The sequence below is a fragment of the Cynocephalus volans genome, chromosome X (assembly GCF_027409185.1).
Source record: "Cynocephalus volans isolate mCynVol1 chromosome X, mCynVol1.pri, whole genome shotgun sequence".
NCBI lineage: Eukaryota > Metazoa > Chordata > Mammalia > Dermoptera > Cynocephalidae > Cynocephalus > Cynocephalus volans.
Window position 1 is genome coordinate 14,511,350 of NC_084478.1, and position 16,151 is coordinate 14,527,500.

General features: G+C 39.8%; 2 protein-coding genes across 2 annotated transcripts in view; one reads left to right on the forward strand and one right to left on the reverse strand.

The window, feature by feature from the left end:
- Window positions 1–16,151, reverse strand: part of ARHGAP6 (Rho GTPase activating protein 6) — a 483,079-nt gene that overhangs the window by 117,774 nt on the left and 349,154 nt on the right. The window lies entirely within an intron of this gene.
- Window positions 9,840–16,151, forward strand: part of AMELX (amelogenin X-linked) — an 88,644-nt gene continuing 82,332 nt past the window's right edge. The window contains exons 1-5 of the mRNA XM_063083668.1: window positions 9,840–9,893; window positions 11,785–11,832; window positions 13,130–13,171; window positions 13,263–13,307; window positions 13,578–14,021. Coding sequence (XP_062939738.1) covers window positions 9,840–9,893; window positions 11,785–11,832; window positions 13,130–13,171; window positions 13,263–13,307; window positions 13,578–14,021 — 633 coding nt within the window. The remainder of the gene's footprint in view (window positions 9,894–11,784; window positions 11,833–13,129; window positions 13,172–13,262; window positions 13,308–13,577; window positions 14,022–16,151) is intronic.

Consider the following 16,151-nt stretch of genomic DNA (forward strand, 5'->3'; position numbering starts at 1 on the left):
CTATCTCAAACCTCTACTCTTGCCCAACCAGTCACCATCTGCACACCCAAGCATGCTCTGCCCTTTCCTGTTTCTGTTCCTTCCAATGACTCAGCCTTATGATGGAATAGCCTCTACGTTTATCCACATCCTTCACAATCCCAAAGCCCAGACATCATTCCACCTTTTCTCAAAGCCTCTGGCTCATGATGAATGATTGCTATTATTTCAGGCAAGAAACTCTACATTTAATTGCTAAGAGCATAGAAGCACTACCAGATGTCACCAGACGGACTTCATCTCCTACTACACCCTCCACCACACACCAGGCTTCCTGCCACTTCCACGTAGGTGTCTTTGTGCTGGCCCTAGTGACACTCAGGTGAACATCTCACCTCCTTCAAGGCTTTGTTTAAAACTGCCCACTCCATTGAAACGTGCAGCTCAGCACTTCCAGTCCCCACTAGGCAGCTCTACTTCTTGTCCCTAGCCCTTCTCTCTGTCTAACATACTTATTATTTATCTATTGTTCATAGTTGTTTTCTGTGAGACAGAGAGCAGGGATCCTTGCGTGTGTTAATCACAGATGTAGTTCATGAACCTAGAATGTGCCTGGCATTTGGAAGGTGGTCAATAAATGTTTAAATATGTACAATGCTTAGGGCTAAGGCCGACACTTAATAAACCTTAGCTCCATCATCATCATAGTCGTCATCATCATCAATTTTATCATCACGAGGCAACCCCCGTACTATTATTCTGCACCATTACACTGTGTTTAGCCTTTTAGGTGTCTATATTTTACATAACGTATAAAGACTGTTAACTTCTTGAGGGTTGAGACCATGTCATATATATATATTTAATATGTTTGTTAAATATCAAGATATAATTTACATACCATAAGACTCACCACTTTAGAGTGTACAGTTGAGTGGCTTTTAATATATTTACAAGGTTGTGCAAATCTAATTACAGAACATGTCCATCACCCTGAAAAGAAACCCCATGCCATGAGCAGTCACTTCCCATTCCCCGCTTCCCCAGCCCCTGGCAACCACTCATCTTTCTGTCTGTAAGGATTTGCCTATTCTGGGGATTTCCTACAAATGGAATCATATAATACGTGGTCTTTTATGTTTGGCTTCTTTCACTTAATGTGATGTTTTCAAGGTTTAGCCATGTTGTAGCACTTATCAGTACTTTATCCCTTTTTATGGCTGAATAATATCACATTGTATGCATATCATGCCATGTATTTAATACGTGTCCTAGGACTTTCATATTACAGGTACTCAGTAAATATTTCATTCTGATGAGTTAGAAATTCTGGAGATGTGAAGAGCGCTACTGAGAGTAGGCTTAGCAGATGACTATGACTGTGCTAAGGGCACAGCAATGATGAAGATGATGCACCAGTCAAGATTAGAAGAGAGAGAGAGAGAGAGAGAGAGAGAGAGAGAGAGAGAGATCATGTGATTCTAAAGGTAATGTAATTCTCAGCATTATACTGGAAAAAATGTTATCTACAATTCAAGCAAACTTGCACCCACCCCCACAGGATTCTGTAACAGGCTATTGCATCTGTTTAATTTCATTTCAAGTAAACAATCCCCGTAACAAAATGTATGTGAACAGAACTAAATCAATTTCTGGTCTTGTCCCTGATATGCTTTATTTCTCAGCATCATATCAACTTCAGGTCTAGTCTACACTCTCAGCAGACATACCATTCATGATGTGATTTTTTTATAGAGAAATAATTCTTAACTGCTATCACTGAATTTTATATATTTAGGGAAGTGATGAAGAGGGTACCATCTGGAAAGCCCTCGGGGCTCTGTCCATGTTAGAGGGGCCATTAGCTGAAACACTGGCTGAAATGGGGACCGGAATGACAACACAGCTGGAACTGGTGACATCCCTGGTACTGAAGTCCCACCACGGATTTCTTGTTCCCTGTGGAATTAGCAGGTGATATGAAAATAGTATTCTGACATTTTACATTTATGTCCCTGTGGGCATTTCCTTAAGAGATAAAGACAAAAGGTATGCTACCAAACTGTGAATTTTCTGCCCAAGAACAAGAGAAGAAAACCCTGTATATCAAATAAGTGAGTATGATAGTTTCCAGACTTTTGATTGGTGCGCTATTTCCTTTGTTTCCTTGAATTTGCTTTCTTTCCTTCTCCAGTGATTACTAAAATCCTCACTCTTGATACTGGAAATCATATTTAAGAAGAGTCAAATGCATACTTAATGACATGACTAGCTTCCCCATACTGCTGCTTTCCCATTTTCCAGTATCAAGGTAAGTACACAAAGGGGTCAGGTCCATGCATAAGGTCAGGCATCAGGGCTCAATGGCCCACCCACGATTCTGACCCAGGCTGTCCTCTGGCAAAGACCGAGTTCTCTCCACCATAGCACATTGCTTGTGTTTAGAAACTACTATTCTGTGTGTGTGTCTGTTGAACCCCAGTAGGAAAGTGCAACTTACTTTGGTGTATTTTGCCCAATAAACAGAAATAAAAATGCTTATAAATGTTTTTACATTACCATGCTACCTCTGTTAACACAGATGTAACATTTTCACTCCCGACAGTTACCAGTTAATCATAACCCAAAAAACACAGTATCCATCTGCATATAATTTCCCTCACTGAAAATTGTTCCACCAGATATTTAGCAAATGCCTACAGACTTTTCAAATTACAAGCTGTATGAACTCTTTCTGTGAATGCTTACATTAATATATTTTCTACTCATACTCTAAAAGGGCTCTCTGGCTTTAAAAAAAATGTTTTGTTTTGGTTTTTTTGTCTTGGATTTTATATTCAACATTTTTTCCCCTAACAATGAACATCAAATAAACCCAGGGCCTGTGGAAGATATAGCACTATCACTTGTCACTCTTGCCAAACATGAATGAGCAATACTGTACCCCAAACTTCCTTTATTTCCCCTGAATTTATTGCATTCACAGATTATTTAAAAGAAATACAACAAAATCCTGTCTATCCAGAGACTTTCAGGAATGAGTCCCTTAGATAACTACTGTTAATGTTTTGGTAAATGTCTCCCCAAATGGAGAGAAGGGAGAGGGAGGGAAAAGGATTTTAGAGAAAGGGGATTTTAAAAACTCTATTTTTTTCTAGTCAACGATGTGTCACATACATCCTTCTGTGTAGACAAATACAGAGGGACAGCCTCATCCCGAATGTTATGTGCGCCGTAATTGATAGGAAGCAGCTCCTTATCGGTATTGTGTTTTAAATGTCACTACATAAACTATCTATCTACTTCCTATGTCCTCTGAAACAGCACGCACTGGCTGGAATATAATAACCCCTGCCTGAGGACTCAGTGTGTATGTATCAGTTAATGCACAATCACTGCAGAGGTGGAAAGTCTGGGACTTAAGGCTGGAAGACTGAAGAGGCCCTATATGCAAGTAATATGCTCCATCCTGATGTGGCCAAAGAACCATGGGAACTTTCTGGACAGCCCACCTTTACCATAGCCTCCGACACCTTTCAGTGTCACTGTGCTCCCTCTCTTTCCTCCTCACCCCTTTCTGGTCCACAAGTGCAGATGCAGGCACAGAGTGTATTAGGTTCCTGAAAGAGAGAAGGGCAACTTGTTCCAGTGCCCGCTCCAGTATTCTCTGTCCCAGCTTACAGTGGAGAATTCTTCTAGAGACCCTGAACAGTTTGAGAACCGGGCCACTGTCCTGTTCATCTTTGTACTCCCAGACCGATGGTTGTGTTAGGCATATACTATGTGCTTAATAATGGCTTTTGAAGTTATAGCACAATTTTGACCTTGGAGGGATATGTTTAGGGCCTGGTGGCCCTAAGACCACCTCCCTGAACTGCACAATGCTTCTCTTTCCTGTTGTTTCATTGATAAATTTCCTCACTTTTTTTCAGGACACTTGTGGCTTGCTGAGCCTGTCACCACCTTTGATCACCCCCTGAAATTCCCATCATGATGCATTTCTCCCTTCTTCTGTGTGCCTTTCTTTTTCCTGGTCCTCATCTCTGTTGTTGCTTTCCTTATGCTTCTTATCCCAAGTCTATGCACTTATTAAGTGTTGGTAGCCAGTGGAAGATCACCCCCCCTTTTTTTTCACAAGTTCAAACAATCAGCCATAACACAGTTTATTTCAGTGTATTTTGGAATATGTGCTGATTGTTTGCAATCAATAAAGTATGTGGACATAGGTAAGAGAGGGTTTTTGGTTGGGTTCTTTTCAAATTACTCCTAGGGCTGAAGTGATGCTTGAAGCCTAAAAAACTACAACTAATAATAATAACAAGAAAGCTTTGTTATATGAAGCAAATAAACTTAGTCACAAATAAGGAAAAATCAAATTTATCTATCATAGTATAGTTGCTTGTAGTATATCATAATTTGAACCAAGAGGTCAGAGCCAAATGTAATAAGGATGTTAGGATAATAGATTCTCACACTTTTCCAGCATCTCCCTTTTTAAGTACTTATCAGAAGTCATTTGCAGGAAAGTCCATAAGCACAGTTGATAGCAATGCTGAATTATCCATTTTCAAAAGGCCCATCTAAATCACTGCAGGATTTCTTTGTCTATGGAGAATCCACGTCAACTAAAGGCATTTTCTATATTTTCATAATGTCATGGATAACTTTCTTACATTTTCATGACCTGATCAACACATTTATTTTTATAGATTTTTTCAGGATACTTCAAAATCAATTAATTTACTGATTTTGTATAAGAGAGTTTTCTAGGTACCGAAGAGCTTCCCAGGAAGTATAAGACACAATTCCTGCTTCCAAGGATTGCAATGAGGTAGAAGTCAGAATGTTTATCAACACAACTAGTGGTGGCATGCCTAAATTCTGAAGAGGGTACAACTCTATCTCCATCCCAGCAAAAGCCATCCTAGAGAATGATATTTTCTTATAAGTAAATGTCTACAGATGAAACATTTAAAAGCTGTCTTTGGTTCCAGTTACTTAAGAATAAACACTCCTAAAAATTATTCCAGGGGCTGGCCAGCTAGCTTGGTTAGAGCCCGGTGCTGATAACACCAAGGTCAAGGATTTGAATACCCATACCCACCAAGCCACCATAAATAAATTAAATAAAAATAATAAATTATTCCAAAATATTGGACAATCCCGAACCTGCTTTAAAAGAAGACTCAAGAGTTGAGCTCCTATAGAAGATAAGAAGGGCTTCTAGAATTCATAATACCTGACTTACCCAAAGACTACCCTCATGCCCTGAATCCTGCTGAGGAAGTAAGCTGGGAGGGGAGGACCACAAAACAAAATAAGATACCCTCTCAGCTGTCAAAAATCAATGTGCAAGACTGGAATTCTTGAGCTGATCTCCCAGGTGAGCCCCTGCCAGGCCACCCCCGCTTTAGTTGCAGTCCACACATCCTTCTAACAAGCGGTTTTCCAGCACACTGTAAATTAGAAGCAGCAAATGAGAGGGGGAGAAGTTGCTAGCACAAGCACCGTGGGAACAGCCAAATGTGATGGGCAGTGAGTCCAGAAGAGGAAACACTACAACAAAATGAGCAAAATAACTCAATTAGAATTTGTAAGGGCATTTATTCACTCATTTTAGAGAAAAGCTTTTAGAAACAGTAGCAAATCCATGCACGTATTTATCCCCTGTTGTAACAAGCACAGTCTGAGGTTCAACATGCATATTTGCAGTGAATACAGAAGTAAATAAAGACACATTCCTGGGCCATATCATTGCATTCGTCCCAGAGATATTGCCATAGTGGAAAATATTTTATGCTTATGATCCATTTTTAAAAGAGTAATTTTTAAAAAAGAGAAGTAAATATTTGACCTCCAAGAGCAAGAGAGACAAGAACACAAATGCTCTGGAAACGTTATAGCCTTTATATAACAAAATAAGTAGTCAATCTAGTAAATTCTGTTTTCTTTTATAAAGTCAACTTATTCATAAATGAAGTAATTGCTTATAGGAACAATTTCTTGATTTAAATTTTGTTATTTTCCTCCAAAACTTTCAGTGATTCTTAAACTGTGTAAGTGAAACCTACATTAGTGGAAAGATTTCAAACAGAGATCCATATTTTAATAGCCTATGACTCAGGATATGCAGTAGGGGAAAATAAATAGAAAGAACCACATCATTTCTATGGAATTGGCCATCAAAGTCTGTTCAACTGTCCCTGGTGATTCAGCAGTTACTCGCTGTCCAGGGGGCCAGATGAATTAATGCCACAGTACGGAAGCATTCTGTTGATCATTGTGGCCAGCCATACCACCCTCTCATTCTTGAAAGGTGAGGTAAAGTTATGAGATCAATTTTGTAAAATTACAAGACCACTAGTAATTCATCAATGACTTTATTAGTAGAGATTACCCACAATTGTGTAGGAAAAATATGTCCTTAACCCTTTCATGCACTCTAATACATGTAATTAAATAAAATATGGGAAAAGATGAAAGAAAACATAATGTGATCTACATTTTCCTTCCTCTCCTTCTTACTGTCCCTCACCACCTTGCTGTACACTCCTGCCAATTCTCCTAAGATCCATTTTGCAACAGAATCCTTCTTGCCTCTAATATTAAATTCACCAATAAATACGTTCATAAATAAAGGCAAACCCTGGGCACGTTTGGCCTTTAGAGCCATAGTCTGTGTTCGCTCTCACGCATGCATCTTACCTATCCACTTCCACTTTCTTCTTTGCAATCTCTCTCCCTGATTGAAGTCTACCTTTCTTCAGGATAGCTCTTCATCCCTAACTCATTCCCACAATCATCTTAGAATTTCATTTACTAACATTCTTTAAACGTTTACTGTGTGCCAGCTGATAGGTTTGGGGAGGGCGATAAATAGCTTCCCATTTCCCCAGGGATGTCTCTCGTTTAGTTTTCACACTAATCTTCTTAAAAGGGTTTATTATTATCCCCATTTTACATATGAGAAAACTGAGGCTCAGACAGGCTAAGTAACTTGTCAATGTTCCCTCAAGCCATGGTGAAGCTAGGGTCAGAATCTATGCAAGTCTAAGTTCTAGCTCTTAAAAATTACTACATTGCCTTTCATGGATATTTTCTCCTTGAATCTAATTCAGCCAATATGGAGCATATATAAAAAATATGAGGGGTCTTCAAAAAGTTCATGGAAAGATTTGTACTATTTATTAGTTCCATTTTTCCACGAAGTTTGTGAAGTACCCTTGTATATGTATATGCACAAACTTTATAAATATAATGTAAGTATTCAAAGAGATCCAGCATATAACATCAGTTATATCTGGATATATATTGAGTATTTCCTTCACTGATCTAATATCGATGGACAACTCATTAGTTACCTCCTGTCACTAGTTACAGATTTGCTTTTTAATTGATCAGGTTCTAGAATAAAAGGAAAAAAATCCATGTGTTTTACTAAGGTGGGTGGGGGGGGAACGCATATGCATTTAATAGCTCAATCAGAAGTCCTCCTAGACACTGATGGCTTTGTTGTTTAAGCAAAGAGGAGGCTGCTGAGAACGTGGGGACAATGCAACTCAAGAGACAGTTAAGAGGCTCTGAAAAAGAAAGAGAGGGATTTCTCTGTGAGAAAGTGGGGCTGGGCCAGAAGTGGTGGGTAAAGAGAGGCCACCATGCTGAGCACGGCTGAGTCACTCTGTGGGTGTGGAGGTGGGTCAACATCCCCTGTGATAGGTGTTTGTTTGCAAGGATCAAAATGCACTTCTAGGTGTGCTGTCTGGTGTATAATGTGTCCCCTCCCTTGTCCATCAGATTGTCAGTACAAGTTTTGCCACTGTGATAACCTTGAGTTCATGGTTGCTTGGATGGCAGAAGGGTGTCAGGATGGGGCTGAGAAGAAGGAAGTTTGTCCCCTCTCATATGGTGGACACCAGAGTGGTGATAATGGAGCATCCACAGGGAACGAAAAAACACCTTCCATGCAAGCAGAGAAGAGAGCAGTGGTGATTCTGACATTACAATCCCTCAGAGACATACTGGGGAGAGCTTTGGGTTTTTACCAGAAAGGGGGTTTGAATTAATTTCTCCTGATCTGAAAGAGCTGGGGAACCCTAGCGGACATCGTGATTACACTAGAGAAACTCAACCATCTAGCTTGTCATTTGTAAAGAACAACATGGTTTGCTAGAACCAAAGAATAGACAATGGTATAGCAGCTTCTTAAAAATAAATTTGGATATATCAGCAAGTGCAGTCAACTAATTTGCTGACTTCAAAACAGCTTGATGAAACTTTCTGCCTGTTAAACCTATTATTGCCCATAATGAAAGACTCTATATGCACTAATCACAACATACAGCCTTACATTTGATCATGGGTTCTGAAAATTCATGATACAGGGATTTTCAGTTATGCTCAACACGTTTTTTTCCTACAGAAACTTGATTGGTTGTTCTAGATTCCATGAATGATATAAATTGAGCTCATAGTTGGAAGAAATCTAAAGGATCAAGCATCTCTGAGTTTCAGACAGAAACTTACTCTGAATACATTTGGAGGTATGTGGATTTTATTCATATTTTGGTATTCTTTTTTATTGTGCTTGTTTCTTTCTCTAAATTTCATGTTTAAAAGATGCAAATGTATTCCACATTTCTAATACTTTATGCCATCAATGGTTAGTTATTCTTCAGTTGGACCATAATTAGAGTCTGATTAATTACATGAATTATTTCACTTTCTAATGCAGCAAAGTGTTTGTCTATATTTTAAAAAATTTTAGTTCCAGAATCCCAAAGCTCTTTTCAGGGACAAGTTTTACAGCAAAATATTTATTTTAACTACTTATCAATTAAGATAAAATTTATTCTTTCATAAGCTGTGATCCACTACTTTGAAAAACAATTTATTTAATTACATCAAATAGAACCATCAACGAGATGTTTTTTTCTCGTTAACCTGACGTTTACAAAAAAATAGATTTAGGAGGTAGAGAATTTCAGTGTATTTTTTGTAGTCAGCATTATTACATGTGATACTCACTTCCTATACAAAATTTAAGGTCTTTCTTCTGACAGTTTTCCAAGTTAGTCAATAATTTGCACTACAAAATAATGTGCATATTTTAGGATGGCTTGTTTTGCTTCATGTCCCAAGGGTCTTATTTGTGAAATAATGACAGTGCAGCATCTTTTATGTAGAAATCATTCAAAATTCATTGAAGAATCAGAATGTTAGCACTTCCTGTTCCTTTGGTCCAGCCACATGTGGAGCTCAGAGGTGTTACTAGGGGGTCTTGCCTGAAGTTCTACATATTGGAACATCTGGAACTAAACCCCACTCCCTCCTTAATCTATTTTGGCAAATTACTTAATGCCTTTTCTCAGATGATTAGTTTTTGTTTTTAACAGTAGCAATGCCCAGGTAGACTGTACAAAAGACATTTCTGTGCCTCCTTGTTCTAAAAGTACAAAAGACTGTGTGCTTTGATGATCTCCCCAAACTTTAGAGCCAACTCTATTATTTTAATGATTGATTATAAATACCATTTAGCTTCTATGACTCTACAGGCTGTTTAGGTATAGGAAAGTGGCATGTGGAATCATGTAAAGATATATCATTCATGTCCCTATAACTTCTTCAGCTCTCAGTCTAAATTAAAAGCATCTTTACCACTGTTGTGACTCCAGAAACAGTGAAACGGGCTGAGAAGTGGAAATCACATATGAATGAGGTCACCTCACAAAGCATGGTCCCATCCTTTTTACTAGCAACAGACTAATGTGGATGGTGTATGTTTTACGGAGCATTAATTATGCCCATGTTTGAGAAGAGATAAGAAAAGCAGGTGTCACCTTACTTTCCAGAACCGGTGAGAAATGGGGACCTGGATTCTGTTTGCCTGTCTTCTGGGAGCAGCTTTCGCTATGCCCGTGAGTAAAACACCCCTTGCTTAAGTCCTATTTCACAAGCTTGGGAATAAAAATCTGCCCCACGGTTGGCAAACTTCAGGGTTTAAAACAGCACAAGATCAGATGTCCTCAGACATCTCTGTGTTGAAGAAACACTCATGGAGTTTAAGAAACATTGATTCTAGAATGCCTCGGCCAAAGATTCTGATTCAGTCCCGCTGGGGTGGGACCCAGGACTCCGCCATTTAACAAGCAGCCCTGGAGATTCTGTTGAAGCAATCAGCTTGTAAATATCACTGCCCAACTCTGGATGGAAGAAGCTTGCAGAAGGGACCCTTGAAAGATCTACAGAGAACATGCTTAATCAGCCTTAGGCAAATACTACAAAAATACCAGTTTTCTCTAAAACCCAATTTCTCACAAGTTTCCAGATCTCTTCCTTCCCTCCAAATACCAGTGCTGTTATCCTTGAGGGGGTATTTTCTGTGTTAGGAATTCCCTTCTTGAACCATCTCCCAGTTCTCAGTCGCCCCATTCCTTTGGGTGCATCTGCTAAGCACGTGGCTCCCTTGTGGCTGCCCAGCATCCTCTCTATACTCAATAAATATTGGGATATTTTACGTTCAAATGTACCAAAGACCAGGGAGTGTGACAACTGCCTCTGGACACAGGTACATAAGAGCAGAGAGCTTAGACTCCATGCAGACAAAGCAAGTTCAGCTGCTGTTTGGTGGCATACAGGGCAGTTGATACAACCAGAAGCCAGCAAGCTTGCATACCCGCCTCCCCTCTTCCTCTCTCCCCCACAAGATCAAGACTCTGTGCTCTGCCTTCCTAAAACCCCTCACCGTGTGTGGTGCTCCTAGTCCCCGAGGGCCCCCTGCATTACCAATTCAGCCCTTTTTTCCTTTCCTCAATTCAGCACTCCCACTCTGAGGGCTTATATCAAGAAAGCACTGGAAAGGCCGTACCTGACTAAAATAATTCACACTCAGATGAGCGTGAGCAAACCCTTGTATGAAATTTGAGCATTTAAAAAGGACAGACTGGAGCTGGCCCTGAAGTGGCTTGATGCAGGGAGAGTCTGTTGTCTCTTTTCTCGCCTCTCCTGGGCCCCAGGACTAACTGGAATTCCATGATGGAGGCCCCAGTCACTTGGCTCCCACTTTTGGAAGGAAATAGTCCTGTTCAGATAATTATTTGGGAACTTTTAAATGTTTCTATCATAAAACACTGACAGAATAATACAAAAGACTGGCCTAAACTTCATAAATCAACCCTTTCATTTTCCAGGGGATTTGTCACGTCTCCATTTGACTGCCCCACATGTATATCAGTAATTTGCATCTAGTTGTTCCTTTCATTGCTGCTGATGTGTTATCGACTTTGCATACCAATTATGAGGAATCCCACTGATACTTAAGCACTGTATCACCTCCTGACCTACAAGGGAACGTTTGGGAGACAATTCTCTTCTTATTGGTATTTCTTCATTGTGTAAGAGAAACAAACCTCTCTCCCCAACATGGAGTGAGTGTCACTAACAAGTAAACTAGAGGGTGAGATGGTGTAGGATTCAGTAACAATACAGGGGGTGGTCTGAAGATCACCGGAGAATAAGATGTGCGCTGGTTTCTGCTTCCACGTTTCCCACCTTTAGACTGCAGCCCCCAGGGAAGTCAGTTAGCTGTTCTGGACCTCTTTACAATGAGCGGGCTCCTCTCCTACACAGCGTACATTCTCAGACTAAAAGTGGACCTCAATTATATCCTGCACTGTACAGATTTTTTTAAAAGTAGCTTCAGTCTTCCTTAATGTGAAGAATTGCATATTGACTTAATCTCTTCCTCTCTCTTCCCCTCTCCCTCACTCCCTCTCTCTTTCCATCCTCCTCTCCACCTTCCTATAAAAGCTACCACCTCATCCTGGGCACCCTGGTTATATCAACTTCAGCTATGAGGTAATTTTTCTCTTTACTAATTTTGACCATTGTTTGAGTTAACAATGCCCTGGGCTCTGTAAAGGACAGTGTGTTGATTCTTCATTCAAGGTGTTTCCCAGATGGTCTGACTTTCACAGTTCCCAGCACCAGCTTCCCAGCCCTGGCCCAGCACCCCCCTCCCTGGCCACTCCGACTCAGTCTCTCCTCCCCAATATGGCTATACATGTATCCATCATGAACTACCACTCAGGGAGGCTCCGTAGTAGGGCAGAAAGTGAACTCTGGCTGAACAGCCTTGTTCTATCCCAGCCTGTAAAATGTGGGGGTTAGGTGAAATATTACTTAAGATAAGTAATATTTCAGCTCAAAAACTCCAGATTCTAAGACATTCCAGCTCAAAGTCCAGATTCTAAGACATTCCAGCTCAAAAACTCCAGATTCTAAGACATTCACACTCTAGTGTGTCTCTCACTGGCTTTACTGAAAGATTAGTGACTAAGTGGTATGAGAGACTCTGCAGAACAATGGTAAGCAAAAGAGTTCCAGAAATCGGGTTTGAGGTTTTCCTCAACCCTACTAACTACAAGACCTTGGGCAAATCATATTCTTTCTCTGGAGCTTTGGTTTCCTCATCCGGAGAAGGGAAATAATTATAATAATCACATTTCAAAATACTGTTTGCAGAGTAGAATAGTTAATGAATATGAAAAGTGCTTTGTCAAGCACACCTTGAGCAGGGTGGACAGTTTTTTGTTGTGCTGATAAAATGCTGTACTACTGGCCCCAAACCTCGGGTGAACCACGTACATACTGTTCAGAAAGGAATGAAACTCTTCCTTCTCTCGCAGGTTCAGGTAACAATCTGTGAGTCTGTTCACTTACAAGCTGAAGAAAAATACTAGTAAATATTTTAGGCAAGATTTTCTATTAAACCTTAAAAGGCTGACCTATTTAACCAGTAAATCTGTGTTTCTATGATGAGGGACAGTGCTTCCACCTCCCTTTTTCCCTACTGTGACATCAAATAAAAAAGGATGAAATTACTGTTGTCACATTATTATGTCATAATTTTTTGTTTGTTTTGCTCTTGCAATGAAGAGCAGGAGCTATGGAATTAAACAGAATTACTACTTTTGTAACTTCAGTCAAGATAATGAACCTCCTTATTTCTCCATGACCTTATCTATAGCAGGGAGGGTGAAGACCTTGCCTCAGAGCATGTGAGAAAACATGAAAGCGTATGTGATGGATGTAACATGGTGCCTGACACACAGGAAGCACCCCACAAATGCTTACCTTCTTCTTTCTTTTGTAGAACTCACATGCTCAGTCTATCCATACTGGCAGGACTGCATTAGTGAGTCTATATTTCATACTGCATTAGTGAGTTTCTATATTGGATGAAACTAAATTAAATCCAATGCATTCTAATGTCTCTTTCTTTTAAGGTGCTTACCCCTTTGAAGTGGTACCAGAACATAATAAGGCCACCGGTATGTAGATATTTTGTTCTTTATTCCCTTAAAACATTAGGCATGCATTTAAATTCCCAGATTAAGTAAAATATCATGTCTACTCCACATACAGACACTAATGGGAAATTTAGTTTGTAAAAGGTCATATCTGTGTACGTAGTTAGAAATTCTTGCAAAGGAAAAAAATGAATAAGATATTCTTGTGGTCATAATGGCAAAGAAAAGACTACTTCTCCAGTTGGAAGTCGACTGAGCCAATGGTAAACCTCATTCTCTGTTTCTCACCAGTATCCTTCCTATGGTTACGAACCCATGGGTGGATGGCTGCACCACCAAGTCATCCCCGTGCTGTCCCAACAACACCCCCCGACTCACACCCTGCAGCCTCATCACCACATCCCAGTGGTGCCAGCTCAGCAGCCTGTGGTCCCCCAGCAACCAATGATGCCAATTCCTGGCCAGCACTCCATGACTCCAACCCAACACCACCAGCCAAACCTCCCAATGCCCGCCCAGCAACCCTACCAGCCCCAGCCCGTTCAGCCGCAGCCACACCAGCCCATGCAGCCCCACCAGCCCATGCAGCCCCAGCCTCCTGTGCACCCCATGCATCCCCTGCCGCCACAGCCACCTCTGCCTCCGCTGTTCCCCATGCAGCCCCTGCCCCCCATGCTTCCTGATCTGCCTCTGGAAGCGTGGCCAGCAACAGACAAGACCAAGCGGGAGGAAGTGGTGAGTATGCCTTGAAGCAACTACGGTACAAATCCACTGAATGCGGGACAGCAAAATGACCCCAGAGTTCTAAGTTCTCAAACCACCCACAGGTTCAGTAACTACAGTGTAGTGTGATCCTATTAGTCCAAGCATATGTTGTAACTTTATACACAGACAGAAGTTTTTATGGTGGGTTTAAATTCTACAATTGCTGAATTCCTACCAGAATATATATTACTGAAACCCATTAATTTTTAGGGTAATATGAGGGTATATCAGTTCTCTTTACATTTCAAAGATTTGACTAGCAAAAATAGGCTAGAATTGCAGTGAAGATAAAAAGGGGGGGTAATTTTTGAGAGTGAGGGGGTGCAAATATTTGAACATGCTACAAAAGATAGGTGAAAAACCTCTTTAAAGACCTAAAGGAAGATTACCTGTCTACAGTGGTTTTCAATCTAACTTGGATGAGGTTCAGCTAGACAGACTGTTAGATTGCTTTTCAGTGTTAGGATTAAGCTTTTAGCAAAAAATTTGCCACAATTTAGCACAAAATCATCTTCCGCTACAGGAAGCTCTTATAAATGAAAGAGAAAAGTCAATGAAATGACCCTTATCCACATCAATAAACCCTTACTTCTGCGTATATGACATTATGTGATTCTACTGTGCATATGTATCCGAATGTAATTCCCATTTGTAAATGCTATTGATGATTTGCTACTGAGAAGCAGAGAGCGGTGAGGTGGGAATTACCTGGGTGTGGAGCTAGGACACCAGGGTTTCAGTTCTGGCTTTGCTCCCAAAGAGGAGGCGGTATTGCTTGAGTTAATTCAAATTTATGGGTGTTTTCCTTTGTTTAAAATAGGGAAACGTGACTAAATCACAATTTTCAAGCCTCTGTCCAAGTATAAACCACAATTTCCCAATTAGCAAATCAGTATAAGTCATATATGGCTTCACAACTGTGAGCATATTTATGAAGGATATATGGGACAGAATTTTTGAAAACTGATTGATTCCCAAATAATCTGGTGCCTATCGTTGATTATTCTTGTCTAAGGTACATGTTCTCTCTCTTTGCATAGAAAATAAATTTATCTCTTTATTAATAATTACCACCATGGACTTTATAATGTGCTCACACTTTGCCAGAGGTATTTATGGGAAGGTGACTTTGGGCAGGTAGTTTGAACCCTTTAAAACTCAGTTTGTGCCTGTGTAAAATTAGAGTACAAATACTGATAGTTTCTTAGAGCTGGTTTACAGATAATAAGATAAAGTGATGAGCTCAGAGCCTGGCATACAAGAAGTACCCAATAAAAGCTAGTAATTGTTATTTTATTATCAACTAATAGGCTTTAAGTGTCATGAAGGTAGGGCCTAGTATCTGATGACAATGAGATAACAAAGAACTTCGGAAATTATAGAGTTCAACTTTATGATTGTACGTTGTTTGATGAAAATGCAGCCGTGCATGTTATTGTAACTGGTACTCACTAGGAATGTTTGTGCATTATCTTAATTGCTCCTTTTGCTATTTTTGTTCAGGATTAAAGGATCAGACCGTGAGAAGAGAACTGAAGTAGATATTTCAGTTGCTTTCAGGAATGTCACAAGAACGCAATGAGTTGTGCCTACGAATCACTCTACTTAGCAAATCCTGTAACTAAAAATGAGTACTACTAGCAGACAATAAAATGTTTTAAAAAATCATTTATGTCTTTGCATTAAATTAAACTTAAATTTTCACATCACTTGAGAGAACATATTATAAATGTGTATTTTTGAATAAGGTAGAAACTGCTCTTTGACACCTCCAAATTGACTATTTGGCAGGCAAATAAGGACTATATTTCTTTTTAGAAAAAATGTAAATTATACTATCTCAAATCCTTTTAAAACATGGAAGTTTATACACCGGTTATCATGGCTGATAAAGTGGAAAATTCTGAAGATGTGCAGTCACTGAACCTGAACCTAGTGATGGGAAGTTCAGAAGAAAAATTCTTTACGTTAAAAAAGATGAACGCTTGAAAAATGTTTATTTTACAAAACAAATTAGGACTTGGAACACTGGCCTTTTACTTCAGACCACATTAGTAATCAAAATCTGGTCTTTTGATTTCATTTTATGGAAAACGATTT